Raw genomic sequence first — 13703 nt, forward strand, 5'->3', positions numbered from 1 at the left:
ATGTTGGGGGCGGGGTTTCCGGGCGCCCGCAAGGGTGGTTTCCACCCTCTGGCCCCGCCTTCCTAAGCAACCTGACACCGGCGCCGCGCCCCCACCCGAGCCACGCCGCGTCTGCTGGCACCTCCTTATCGGCCATGCAGCTGCGACGGGCGCGCGCCCTGAGTCATCCGCGACCAGAGGGTGAGTGACACCGAGGCTTGTGGTCGCCGGGGAGGGAGCCCAGGGCCTTGGGAGCCTTGGGGGCCACCTACCCGGGGGCGGGCTCTGGACGGAGGGCGGGGAGCGGTGGTGGCCGGTCGGCCCGCCCCCTCTGCGTGCACGCCCCGCCCGCGATCCTCAACCGTGAAGCGGAGACTTACTTTCGGCCCCCGGCCTGGACTGAAGGACCGCAGGGCTGAGGCGGCCCCGAGCTGGGGGTGGACTTGGGCCTTCGCTTACGCCCCCGCCCGTGACCTAGTGACCCGGTGACTAGATTCGTGGCCCTCGAGCCCCCGGCGCCAGAGGCATCTCTCCGGCTCCCTGCCGAGCACCTGGAGAAGAGCCGTGGGCCGCTGGCACTGCTGTCCCCGACGCCCACTGCGTCGGGCGGCTCACAGGTGCACACCGGGACCCCTCTGGGAGTGGTGGGCTCCGTATTCCCCCACTGCTCGGTGCCTGGCACCGATTAAGTGCTCATCAAATGGCAGAGGGTTGCTTTGAGGACGGCGTGACAGCGCCTGGCCCGTCGGCGCTCAGTGAGTGCTGGCTGTTACCGGGTGCCAGCGCGGAGATACCATAGGCAGAGTACCCGGCCCTGGTCTCAGGGAACTGGGAAGAGGGAGCGGAGACAAATATGTGAAGCCACAGTTGCAACCCAGGGTGCTATGGGATCCTAGCTTAAAATGGGTTAAGTGGTAGCACGTGAAAAATGTTGGAAGAAGGCTAATGCCTGGCACATACTAGGAATGCAGTAAGTCTTAATGAACAGATGAAAGAGCATTTAGTTTGTGGGTGGTTCAGCCTCCTCTCCCCTCTTGGTTTTGTTCCAGCAGACAATTAATGAGGCACTCTCTGGAATTCGGAAGAAAGGCCAGACTAGGCTGATCTTGACACTTTCCCCTTTCTTAGTCGTTCATCCCCACAGAGAAACTGGAATTTTAGGTCAGAATCAAAATGGGCATCCCTGGCGGTGGTCTGGTCTCAACTCTTTGACGTTGGGTGTACCAGGGTATGTTACGTGCACTTGTGTGTGTTTGAGGGGAGAGGAGCATTGGATCTCATCAGTTTCTCAAGAGTCTAGGACCCCCAAAATGGTTAAGAACACGGGCTTAGCAGTGGACATTCCCTGAAAGACGTGAACTCGGCCTGGTTGCTCCTCCAATGCTCCAGGTCAGCACACCCTGGATTTTCACTACTGTGTGTTTGCATCTTGCTGTGCAAGAGTAGTGTTTTGTTTTAGTTTTTGTCTTATTTTCCCCACCAAACTGCCCAACGGCGCTGTGCCCTCTCGTCGGCCAGCCTGTGGTTGCCATGGTTCAGGGCTTCCACCGTGGTGGCTTTGCAGTCGCTGTAATCGCTTGAACTGACTTCACTGGTGTGTGTAAGGAGAACAGCCTGGAAGGCAGGCACAGACTTAAGCCTTTGTTCTGAGTTGGACATAAATTCATGCTCTTATTGAATTTGGGTTTGGCTGTTTTTGGAACCCAGCCAATGTCAAGTTCTAACCCATGACATGGTCTTTTCAGAGAAGCACAAACTCGGGAGAAATCAGGCTGCTTTGTCAAGCCCTCACCCCTTACAGCTTGCATGCGTACAAACTGTTCCAAGTAACAGGAGATGTTTCCATGGCTGAGCCGTTCCTTCCTTGGCATGTGATCCAGTCACCCTGAACATCTGTTGGCCTCATCACACCCAAACCCTGCAGTCTGCAGCCCCACGTCCCCCTCCTTCCATCCGCCTTCGGCCTCTAGAGCCTCAGCCCTCCCTCTCTCGGGGAAGCCTTGCCCCCGCCCCTTCGCGCCGGCCCCAGCTGCTGCTCTCAGCTCTTCCTTTGTCACAGCTCCGCCCAGTTGGACACACCCGCTGGGGAAGTTTCCTCCATTTCTTCCCCAGTGGTCTGGGGTCTGAGTTTACACTGGCAGAAATGGACCATCCAAAACCCAAGGTCCTCCCGGCGGGGCACTGCTGCCCCTCCCTGGGAATGCGAGCCTGGGAGGCCGGCAGCGCGAGGTTCTCAGTGCCACCCTCCATCAGGTAGCGGTCACGGAGGATCCACGGGCTGAAGGAGCATGTTTCTGTGCTGGGTGGGGGCTATCATGCGGAATCAGGCAGCAGCGGAGGGCAAAGCTTGGAGCGAGGCAGCGCAGAGAGTCGTAACTGGCGTGTGGAGCCACTGGGTGGGCGCGTTGTCACCCGTACCCTCACCGGCCTTCCTCGTGCGTGGAAATGCAGCATCTCTCGCTTGATCCTGCCTTGCTGGGGCTTGGCTGGCTGCCTGCCTGCCGTCTCACGCCCCCGCCTCACCCCGTGCAGCAGGAGCTCAGCCATGGTGAACGAACCCAGAGGGCATGGCGGCCCCAGCCCCCGCTGGGAGGGCAGCAGCAGTGGCAGTGAGAGCTCCAAGGATAGTTCAAGGTGTTCCACACCGGTGCTGGACCCTGAACGACACGAGAGGCTCAGGGAGAAGATGAAGCGGAGGATGGAATCTGGTGACAAGTGGTTCTCCCTAGAATTCTTCCCTCCTCGAACTGCTGAGGGAGCTGTCAATCTCATCTCAAGGTGAGTTATCGCAAGATAAGGAGTAGGGCCAGACTGGGGGATGGGGGCAGGGGGAAAAGATGAACTGTCAGCCCCGAGGCTGGGCTGCACTTTGACCCAGCAGGAAAAGGCAGCCACAGGGGGTGGAAAAAAGCAAAGCCAGGGTAGATCCTTTGATACGCGGCTTCTGTTGTCTGTAAAAGCCCCTCCGAGCACCTGGAATGTTTAGACACTCTCTCTTCCATGTGCTAAAAATGTTGATTCTCTCAGACTAAATTCTTTGGCGGAACTTGGGGCTGGATCCGTGAGGAGAGTTTAGGAAGTTACAAAACGGCGGCTTGGAGAACATTTTCAGCAAGTTAGGAATTTGGATTATGCATCTTGAAATCTAGAAATGCCAACCGGATTATGTTAGCACTTGATGAATCACAGTTCCTTTTTTAAAGTTTATGCTTTTTATCGCTTGCACTTCTTATGTGTCACTCCCAAGGCTGTGAAGTTTGAAGGCACAAAGATGTTTCAATGCACCACGTTATAGCTTGTAACACAGCGCATGCGCGCACGTATAGCTCTCGATTCTAGTTATGGAAATGTGGCCGTGCTCTGCAGGACTCCTGGCTGCTGCGCCGGAACTAGGGGGCGGCAGGAAAGAGACTTGTGTCTGCTGACCCTCTTTGTCCCTAGAACGAGGCCCTGCTTTTGCCACTCTGAGGGGTCCCCGACCCCTTGACCATTGAAATGTCTTAACTCACCAGAGATAATAAACGTGCAAGCACTTTGCAAGGCCAAAGTGCTGCTCTCACACAAACTGGTTTCATTGTCATTATATGTTATCTCCACAATAAGAGTAATCGTAATGATAGCACATTGATTGCATGTTTGCCGTGTACCCAGCACTGTTTTAAGAGCTGTGGAGCCATCTGTCATGATATCCTCAGAGTATTATTATGAAGTAGGCACTGCCCTCTGCCACATTATAGAAATCAGGAAACTGAGGCTCAGAGAGATCAAGTAATTCTCCCAAGATCACACAGCCAGTGAGTAGCAAAGCCAGGATATGAATGCAGGTCGGTCTGATTCCAGCCTGCATGTGATGCTTCTCTAACTCCCAGACCCCATGGGAAGGTGGTGAAGGGTGGTGTACCCCCAGGAGCCCCTCTTCAGAAAGAAATTCCCCACAGGTTTGACCGGATGGGGGCAGGTGGTCCCCTCTTCATAGATGTGACCTGGCATCCAGCAGGGGACCCTGGCTCAGACAAGGAGACTTCGTCCATGGTGATCGCCAGCACCGCCGTGAACTACTGTGGCCTGGAGACCATCCTGCACATGACCTGCTGCCATCAGAGCCGGGAAGAGATCACGGGCCACCTGCACAAGGCCAAGCGTCTGGGCCTGAAGAACATCCTGGCGCTGAGGGGAGGTGTGGAGTCAGCACTCTGCTCTCTGGGGTCTTGCTTTCCCGAAGACTTCTGTCCCCAGAACGGTCCTTTCCTTTTCTCCAGGTCCCACACTGAGTACACTCAGGGTCCCGCCCCTGCCAGTAGCGTCGAAGGGCAGTGTGGGTCAGGAGGCCACGGGCGACACACAGATGTGTGGAGTCGCTTCCTGACCTCGCAGTAGGAGTTCAGCTGGGCCTGCGGCCGGGGCCTGACAACCCTCTGTCCCGATGTACACGATCAGTTGATTAATCAAGCAATTAATCAATCCCTGGTTGCACCTGGCCATTGGCCCAGTCAGAGTTCAGCTCTGGCATGTGTCCTAGGAGTGAGAGTAGCTGGCTATGCCTCTGGCACGCACTGTCACTGGGCCACACAAGTGTGGGAAGCGGGAGCCTGATGGGTGGGCACTTGTGGCCTCACGCTCACCACCTGAAAGACCACTTCTCACCTGAGATGAGTGGAAGATTCTCCCGGGAGGTGAGGGTTCCGAGGGAGTGGGAGAACGAGCCGTGGGCTTGGGTGAGGGTGTGTGGACACACCCAGGTGTGAGTAGGGAAGGGATCGCCGATGCTCCAGGCTGAACGCAGAGCTGCAGCTGCTCCCTGTCTGCTGCTGCCAGCACGGGGCCCTCGGAGTCGGTGCTCAGTGACTGATGGGTTGGCTGCTGTCTTCCCTCCCACTGTTTACCAAGTGCTACGCTAGAAAGTGGAGACACCAACTTGAGTAATAGGAAGGCTCTGCCTTCGACGTGCTCACGGTCCTGGGCGTGGGGGGAGAAGGAACAGAGAGGCTACCTGGAGGTTTGGTGAGACCCAGCACTGTGACCTCCAACCCTGCAGACCCCATAGGTGACCAGTGGGAAGAGGAGGACGGAGGCTTCAACTACGCCGTAGACTTGGTGAAGCACATCCGAAGCGAGTTTGGTGACTACTTCGATGTCTGTGTGGCAGGTGAGAGGCTGGGGTATCCCAGTGGGTGGGACCGGGGAGGGGAAGGAAGGAGAGGCACAGGGAGCCCCTTCAGCATTCAGGTCAGGACCCGCTAGCTCAGCGCACCGCCGGCCGGCCTGCGCCAGGTGACAGAGGTGCAGGGGTGAATCGAGTAGCGTCTGCCCTCTCATCATTCTGTCATCTGCTGCCCACCCAGGCGTGCCACCACCCTTAAGTTTTTGTTCCTCTGCCTTTTCTTTTTATTATTTATTTATTTTTCTTTTCTTTCTTATTTTAGGCTGCGTCCGGTCTTTGTCGCGGCACGCGGGCTCTTCATTGTGGTGTGCAGGCTTCTCTCTAGCTGCGGCTTGTGGGTTTTCGCTCTCTAGTTGTGGCGCACAGGCTCCAGGGCGCGTGGGCTCTGTAGTTGCGGCGCGTGGGCTCCGTAGTTGGCGGCACGCGGGCTCTGGTTGAGGCGTGCGAGCTCAGTAGTTGTGGCTCGCGGGCTTAGTTGCCCCGCGGCATGTGGGATCTTAGACGTTGCGAGGCATCGGATTCTTTACCACTGGACCACCAGGGAAGTCCCTTCCTCTGCCTTTTCTTGCTCTTAGCCTGCTTCCCAGCCCTATTCTTCTTTAAACAAAAGAGGTATATTTATTAAGATTCCGGGGGCAGGGAATCTCAGAACAAGGTCAGGAAATGGCATCAGACCTCATTAAGCGCCGGAACCAGGAGGCAGGCAGAATCCAAGGCCCTCCCTCGTTCTCTCTGCCCACCCCCCCCACCCCCCCCACCCCCCGCTGCTTCATGCCTCATCCAGTAGACCTGATATGTACGGTACACATGTGACCCGCCGCCTGCTCCTGGCTCTCCCAGACTGATTGACAGGTCTCAGCATCAGTTCCAAATCCTCAGGAGAGAGAACTGCGTCGGCTCAACTCTAGTTTCTTTAGCTACAGCCAGGAGGCAAGGTTCACCTGCTGGAAACAGATGGCGTGGCCTTCCCTCTTGCCCCGACTCATGGGGTCTGGGCCTTCAGCTTCTCAAACGGGGGCTTGGGTGTGGTGAGGCAGTGTGTGCCAGGGACACAGGAAGTCCGGGGATTAATCTGACACATCACCTTGGCATGACAATTTTTCTCAAATATTTTGGGCAAAATCATATCATTCTTATTAACATGGCTACGTTATGGAGTAGCAGATCAAAGTGATCTGAATTTAAAAATACAAGCCACGTGGCTTCAAGGAAATTACTTGTTGTGGGGACTTTGGGCTGCGTCCCCAGGCCCCCATGTACACGTCCGCTGTTCTTAGTGTTGAGAAGAGGGCGTTGAGGTGAATGAGTCTAGGAGGCCCCGATGAGGAGGTAGGAATTGAAGTGTCGTTGGTCGTGCGGCCACGAGACAGTCGGTTGATTGGGGAATGTGCCCACGTGTGGTGGGCATTGGACGGTCACCAAGGGAAACCAGCAGAGCTGTGAGCACACAGTTGCTGAACGGTTTGGTGCTTTGCTTATGGTAAAGTGATGGAAAAGAGGGCCGGTGGATTAGAAGGCACCCAGCTGGCCGTGACAGAACAAGAATATAGTAAAACAGCAAAATCCAGATGTAGGCAATTGCTGGAGTTGTTGGGTGCCACTGAGGTTTTATAGAGCTGCAGCTGTTAAAACCTCTGTTTCTGAAACGTCTGCTGGAAAAGTAGTATAAAGTATAAAAGCATAGTATAGTATAGTATAAAAGTATAAAGCTCTAGTGTTTAATCCTCCCACGCCCATCCCCAAAACAGTCGTTTTTATATCCAGTTTTGATGATTCAGGGTTTCTTAAGAACGAAACTGCATTATCACAGCAAAGCAGCCCGGCTACCCAACAGTGTGGGTTCAGGCTTGCCCCTTCCTGGCTTGGGGTCCTGCCCTGGCCTCAGGCTGAGGAAGCTGGCACTCTGCTTGCAGTTCATGAAGGCCTGTGGTCTCTCCTGTGCAGGCAGAGCCACTAGTAAGTTCAGTCGTGTAGGGAAGGGAGCGCACCGTTCCTGGAGCTAGTCGGGAACCTAGGGGACATCTGGCCCCGCCTCCCAGGCATCCCCGGCACAGGGTCATCGCCCTGCCGCGTTGTTTTCACACACTGGGAGTCCATTCGTTTGTGGGGTTGCTCGTGCTGTCAGGCAGCTCTCTGAAGCTGATCCTACTTCTGCCATCAGAAGCAGCACAGAATATGACGAATAAGGAACTCGACTAAGGTGACTCCTTTTTCCCAGTGACAGACTTGTGGGCGTCTAGAAATAGTTACCATATTCTCTGCGTTCTTTTCTTCAAGCAGAACATCTCTACTCTCTTCATTTATTCCTTGTGTAACGTGGTTTCTGATTTTGCACTGTCTGGGACCCCTGAGTAATTTTAATGTGAAATTACGAGCACTGTTGTAATCCAGTACCTAGAGTCAAGCCCATTACCCCAAGGCTGGCTGGCTGGTGTGAACGTAGCATTTCCTCTCTTCCGTGGCCACAAAGTGCAGGCCAGATTGGCCTAGCTGATGGCAGGACAGCGTGGGTGTTTGGGGGCAATCCATCCCCACTCTTGGGAGGGTGGCTCTAAGGCAGCGTTCACCGAGGGTCACCTCCAGGGTGAGGGGCACATCAGACGAGCCCAGCCATCACTGCTTCAGCCTGTCCGTGCCGTGGGGTTGGAAGGTATGGATCCGGAGCTCTCCGTCCCCAGCTCTCTGGTTGCTTCATCACTCCCCTCGAGCAGGTGGAGCCAGTCTCTCTCTACTGTCATCCCTGTTGGCAGGTTACCCCAAAGGCCACCCCGACGCAGAGAGCTTTGAGGCTGGCCTGAAGCACCTGAAGGAGAAGGTGGCCGCGGGAGCCGACTTCATCATCACCCAGCTCTTCTTTGAGGCCGACACTTTCTTCCGCTTTGTTAAGGCTTGCTCCGAGATAGGCATTACTTGCCCCATCCTCCCCGGAATCTTCCCTATTCAGGTGAGGGTCCCAAGAGGGCTCATGGACTCCCACCGCCCCCGTCCTAGCACGGGCCAGGGCCTTGGTTCAGGCCAAAGTGAACCTGAAGTGCCGCGTTCAGGCCAAAGTTCTTCTTTGACGCTCATTAGATTTTCATCAGACAGGTGCTCGGTCCTTGCAAAATGTTGTCTTGCCCCCCTCTTTTGATTACCTCTTATGTCTCCCCAAAATAGCAACGGTAACTGTCAGAGGGGCTTATTGATAAGTGTCAGTAAAAGAGATCATTACTCTCATTATAAATTTGGGTTAAATCAGTGTTTCCCAAACTTGGCTGTCACCAGAATCATTTAATAAGCTCTTTTAAAACGTGGATTTCCAGATCCCATGCCTAGGAGTTCTGACGTAATAGATCTGAGGTGGGACCTGGGAATCTGTACGTTTCTGAAGTTTGGCAGGCGATTCTGGTCACTGGTCAGGCCTGGGAACCACTGGCTTAGGTGACCACCATTTATCAATAGGTACATCTGGGGGCCAGAGGACTGGCTCAGACCAATGGCAGCGATGCTGTGGGCGGCGGCTGCAGCCTGCAGAGTGCAAAAAGTGCTGTTACAAGATGGTCTGACTTTCCTGGGTCAGTCTGTGTCGCACTGCAGAGCCAGGAGGCCTGGTGGGGGGATGAGTATTTGGGGTGAGAGACGGGCAGGGCGATGGGACCCACAGCCCCCTGTGTCTTGGGCAGGGCTACCACTCCCTCCGGCAGCTTGTAAAGCTGTCCAAGCTGGAGGTGCCGCAGCAGATCAAGGACGTGATCGAGCCAATCAAAGACAACGACGACGCCATCCGTAACTATGGCATCGAGCAGGCGCTGAGCCTGTGCCGGGAGCTTCTGGCGAGCGGCTCGGTGCCGGGCCTGCACTTCTACACCCTCAACCGCGAGGTGGCCACCACAGAGGTGCTGAAGCGCTTGGGCCTGTGGATCGAGGACCCCAGGTGAGGCCAGCGGCCCCGAATTCAGGCCCTGGAGCCACAGAGGAGAGTCGGGTGGGCAGGGAGGTCAGAGAGAAGTCACAGAATGAGTGCGCCCTAGCTGGCAGTGCTGGCTGCCAAGGGGGCACAGAGGGGATGTCTGTGCCGCGGCTAGTGGCACCCTTAGGGCTCCGGTCTCAGCGGGAATGCCATCCGGCTTGACGTTTACGAGTCAAGGTGGGAGAACCCAGGTTCAGTGGTGCCCCCTCCCTCTGGCCAAGCCCTGACCCTTTCTGTCTCCATTCTCACCCAGACGTCCCCTGCCCTGGGCCATCAGTGCCCACCCCAAGCGCCGGGAGGAAGATGTCCGTCCCATCTTCTGGGCCTCCAGACCAAAGAGTTACATTTATCGCACCCAGGAGTGGGATGAGTTCCCCAACGGCCGCTGGTGAGCCATTGCAAATGAACTTTCTTGGAAGGAGGGAGACCAATCATGGTGGAGCCCTCGGGACAGGATTCACAGGAATGCCCCCCCCACCCCCCACCCCGGGGCAGGTGGATGCTACTGTCTGGAGCCCAAGGTCAGGGGTGTGCCTTGACCTCCCGGCACCTCCTCCGCCAGGGGCAATTCCTCCTCTCCGGCCTTCGGGGAGCTGAAGGACTACTACCTCTTCTATCTGAAGAGCAAGTCCCCAAAGGAAGAGCTGCTGAAGATGTGGGGGGAGGAGCTGACCAGTGAAGAAAGTGTCTTTGAAGTCTTTGCCCACTACCTCTCGGGAGAGCCGAACCAGAACGGCTATAAAGTGAGTGCTGCTGGGATGGGATCCCTGGGTACCTGCCCTCGCCCCATGGGCCAGATGCGGGCGTGACTGCCCCACCCTGAGCCTCATCGCTGTGCCTGGAGGTGGCACCTCAGCAAAGGGAGAAGGTGAGTTGGGGGGGTCCCCACGTGGGGTGCCTGGAAGGGGCTTACGGAAGCAGAGACAGGCTGGGCCTCTGATGGGGACCGTGACAGGGAGGGACCCAGCCCGGCTTACCCTCCCCAGGTGACTTGCCTGCCCTGGAATGATGAGCCCCTAGCGGCCGAGACCAGCCTGATGAAGGAGGAGCTGCTGCGAGTGAACCGGCGGGGCATCCTCACCATCAACTCCCAGCCCAACATCAACGGGAAGCCGTCCTCCGACCCCGTCGTGGGCTGGGGCCCCGGTGGGGGCTATGTCTTCCAGAAGGTGTGGCAGGGACGCACAGGGCTACCCTCCCTTGACCTGCCTGCAGGGGTTCCCCAGAGCTGGGGACAGAGGTCTTCATCTCAGGGGCTTTTTGTTCTGAGCGGCCGGGGATCAGAATGGATGCGATCTCAGGCTTGGAGTCAGACAGACCTGGGTAGCTGGTCACTTGACCACTCTGGGCCTCAGCTTTCCCTTCTGTAAAATGGGGATATGTCACGTCGTGCTCTGGGGATGAAACGTGACAAAGCACATAAAGCGCTTAGCACGTGGGAAGCATCCCCTAACTGGGAGCTGTTATTACTCTTCCTTGTGGACCCCTTTCTCCTGGGGCTGCTGGAGTTAAAATTACATTCTAAACTAAAGCCTGAGGGCTCTGGGAAGTGAATTTAAATAAGCCCAGCTTAATCCCTGGTGGCCAGGTGGTGCTGGAGAAGCCCTCCCCGCAGCAGACAGGGGGATGGGGTGTGTCAGGCCTCCCTTGCCTTACTTGCCAAACTGGGCCCCCTGTACAGCTTCTGGAGCGACTTTTCCATGGAACCTTTCCCAACTGGACGAAGGGTTGGCAGACGTCCCTCAGACCTGTGCAGACCGAGAAACCTCACGTACCTGCTCCCCTCCCTTTGCTTATGGGTTCAACTCCCAACTAGTGGCCACCGCTAGTCCCGACGCCTTAAGTGTCCTCGTGGATGCCTCCCTGGGACGGTCAGGAGGGCAGGCATCTGGTGTTTCAGAGCACATGGCCCACTCAGCAGCGCCCAGCGAAGACATCCAGCAAGGACTGGGGGTTACACGATGGCACCTGTTTCCCTCCCGCAGGCCTACCTAGAGTTCTTCACTTCCCGAGAGACAGTGGAGGCGCTTTTGCAGGTGCTGAAGAAGTACGAGCTCCGGGTGAATTACCACATCGTGGATGTGAAGGTGGGCCGGCCCCGGGTCAAAGGGCGCTCAGCAGGGCCGGGGTGAGGGCACCACGTTTACTCCACCATTCAGCAGTCACGGAGTGCCCAGTGGGGCCACGCATCGTGCCAGATGGATATGCAGACAGAGCCAGGCCCCTGCCCTCCGAGAGCTCCCGGCCTGGCGAGGGCAGCCGTCAGTGAATAATTATGCATGGGTGAAAAGCAGTTGCACTGTATAACAGTGAAGTTCAGCGTAGGAAGAAGCTGGGGATCCGAGGGAGGGATGTCTAGCTCGAGAGATCGGGGGAGGTGTTTGGAGGGTTCCTGTGTGGCCTGAATCTTTAAGGATGGGGAGTGAAAGGGCATCCCAGGGACAGGGCCGAGGGCGTGCAGAGGCTTTGCTGCCAAATGGGGTCAGAGTGAGGCTGACGCGTTGAGCCGGGCCGGGTCCTCAGGGGTCTCAGTTGTCTTGCCTGGAACTTGGGTTTTACCGTATAGGCAAGAGGGAGCCTTGGCTCCATGTTTTATTTTGGGCAGGTCCCAGGGGACAGCTGTGTGGCTAACAGGGCCAGGGGACACTAGAGTCAGCAGCCCTGGTGGTCTGAGTAGCAAAGAGAGGCCTGGCCAGGCTGGACACGAGAGGAAGTGAGCAGTACCAGTGGGTGTGGAGCTGATTGGAGCGTAGGAGGAGGAAGGAAAAGCCCAGGGTGACGTCTGGGTTTCAGGCTCGTGGCTGTCACAGAGCTGCAGAGGCGGGGCAGGGGTGGGGCGGTGACGGCGGGAGGGGGGGCGGAGCACACCCCCGGGGAGAGAGGGCTGGAGCTGTCTGCACCCCAAGTCTGCCCCTACTCACTGTGCCACCCCCCCGCCCCGCAGGGTGGCAACATCACCAACGCCCCCGAGCTGCAGCCCAACGCCGTCACTTGGGGCATCTTCCCTGGGCGAGAGGTCATCCAGCCCACAGTGGTGGACCCAGTCAGCTTCATGTTCTGGAAGGTAAGGGGGGGCCGGGAGCAGGCCTGCCCTGCCCACCTCCAGAGCCTTGGGCGGGCGGGTGGGGTGGCTCGGGGCCACACCCCCAGGGCTGGCAGCGCCCTGACTCTGACTCATGGTGTTTACTTCTGGGCTGGGGAGCAGGGGTGGCACTGGCAGTGGGCCAAGTTCTATTCTTGGAAACGTCTTGTCGGGCAGCAGCAGAGGCCCTTGGGGTGCTGAGTGTGGAGCCCTGGCCCTAGGGCAGCCCTGTTAACCTGGCCGGCGTGTCTGTATGTGGGACCGCACACGTACCTGTGTCTTTCTGTCTGTGTGTGTGCTGGTGTCTCCGTGTGTGTGTGTGTGTGCGCGCGCGTGCCTGTGCGTGCGTGCAGGACGAGGCCTTCGCCCTGTGGGTCGAGCAGTGGGGCAAGCTGTATGAGGAGGGGTCCCCGTCCCGCATGGTCATCCAGCACATCCACGACAACTACTTCCTGGTCAACCTGGTGGACAACGAGTTCCCGCTGGACAGCTGTCTGTGGCAGGTGGTGGAAGACACGTTTGAGCTTCTCAACGGGCCCCCCCAGAGCAAGAGGGAGACGGAGGCGCCGTGACCCTGAGCCCTGACAGCCTTAGCTTGAGGCCACTGTGTCCCGCCTTCCTCCTCTCCGTCCTGGTTCTCTGGGAGACCCCCGTTCTTCTTTGCTTCCCCCCACCCCCTGACACGATGATGGCAGCTAGACTGGTGTGAGGATTCCAGGCTCTGGCTGGACCGGAGTCCGCCCCACACGGGAGCCAGGTGTTCCCTGCTTAGCTGAGAGTCTGTGCTCCAGTGGGAAGCAGCCCCATCCCCCAGAGGAGCACGTGGGCAGAACGCATCGTCCCTGAGAAGGGTTGTCATTGATGGAGCCCCTAGGAGCCAGCCTGGGACTGCCAGTGACCTTGCTCTTGGGGCCTATGGAGGACAAGCAAAGCGAACATGGCAGTGGGCTCTGTGGGATTGCAGAGGAGACATGGCGAGGTCAAGGCGCTGCAGCCTTCCACCTCCAAGGCGTTGGCAGCCAGGCACGACCCACTCGGGAATGAAGGGGTGGCCCACTGCCCTGCCAGGCCCTGGCCCCTGGATGGGCCTTGGCCTGAAACCTAATAGTTGTCGCCTCCTAGCCGAGAGCTCAGCTGAGTTTCTCCCTTTTATACAGCGCTGGTTTTTGTTTTTGTTTTTTTTTTTACATCTTTATTGGAGTATAATTGCTTTACAATGGTGTGTTAGTTGCTGCTTTATAACAAAGTGAATCAGTTGTACATATACATATGTTCCCATATCTCTTCCCTCTTGCGTCTCCCTCCCTCCCACCCTCCCTATCCCACCCCTCTAGGTGGTCACAAAGCCCCGAGCTGATCTCCCTGTGCTCTGCGGCTGCTTCCCACTAGCTATCTGTTTTACATTTGGTAGTGTATATATGTCCATGCCACTCTCTCACTTTGTCACAGCTCACCCTCAGTTGTCTCCTCACATGCTCGAGAGAGAAAGTGCCTTTTAAGGGTTAAAGGTGTCTGAACCTTTGTGCGTGGTG

The 13703-nt window shown here is 57.1% G+C and overlaps 1 protein-coding gene across 6 annotated transcripts; it reads left to right on the top strand.

Moving 5' to 3' along the window:
- The first annotated feature begins 66 nt into the window (after positions 1–66).
- Positions 67–13393, top strand: MTHFR (methylenetetrahydrofolate reductase). Of its 6 annotated transcripts, none has more exons than XM_027110171.1 (12): positions 67–180; positions 2512–2757; positions 3918–4156; positions 5015–5125; positions 7891–8084; positions 8803–9053; positions 9343–9477; positions 9652–9832; positions 10076–10258; positions 11075–11176; positions 12034–12153; positions 12525–13393. In XM_027110171.1, the coding sequence occupies exons 2-12, from the start codon at positions 2525–2527 to the stop codon at positions 12741–12743; spliced, it is 1968 nt and encodes a 655-aa protein (XP_026965972.1). In that variant the 5' UTR covers positions 67–180; positions 2512–2524; the 3' UTR covers positions 12744–13393. The 6 variants fall into 6 exon arrangements, with proteins under 6 accessions (XP_026965972.1, XP_026965969.1, XP_026965970.1 ...); XM_027110168.1 differs by lacking the exon at positions 67–180 and adding an exon at positions 221–596; XM_027110169.1 differs by lacking the exon at positions 67–180 and adding an exon at positions 221–596 and having other exon boundaries at positions 2515–2757.
- Positions 13394–13703: the final 310 nt, after the last annotated feature.

The sequence above is a fragment of the Aethalodelphis obliquidens genome, unplaced genomic scaffold, assembly GCF_003676395.1.
Source record: "Aethalodelphis obliquidens isolate GAN/ISIS:26980383/991018 unplaced genomic scaffold, ASM367639v1 scaffold9, whole genome shotgun sequence".
In the NCBI taxonomy this organism is placed as follows: Eukaryota; Metazoa; Chordata; class Mammalia; order Artiodactyla; family Delphinidae; genus Aethalodelphis; species Aethalodelphis obliquidens.

What these genes read in the sequence shown, in the direction of transcription:
- MTHFR (XM_027110165.1), top strand. Translation starts at nt 2,123, where the DNA reads ATGGACCATCCAAAACCCAAGGTCCTCCCGGCGGGGCACTGCTGCCCC. An exon ending in CTTCGATGTCTGTGTGGCAG is followed by an intron (nt 5,126 to 7,890) that starts GTGAGAGGCTGG and finishes CCCTGTTGGCAG; the next exon opens with GTTACCCCAAAGGCCACCCC. An exon ending in GGGGCTATGTCTTCCAGAAG is followed by an intron (nt 10,259 to 11,074) that starts GTGTGGCAGGGA and finishes TCCCTCCCGCAG; the next exon opens with GCCTACCTAGAGTTCTTCAC.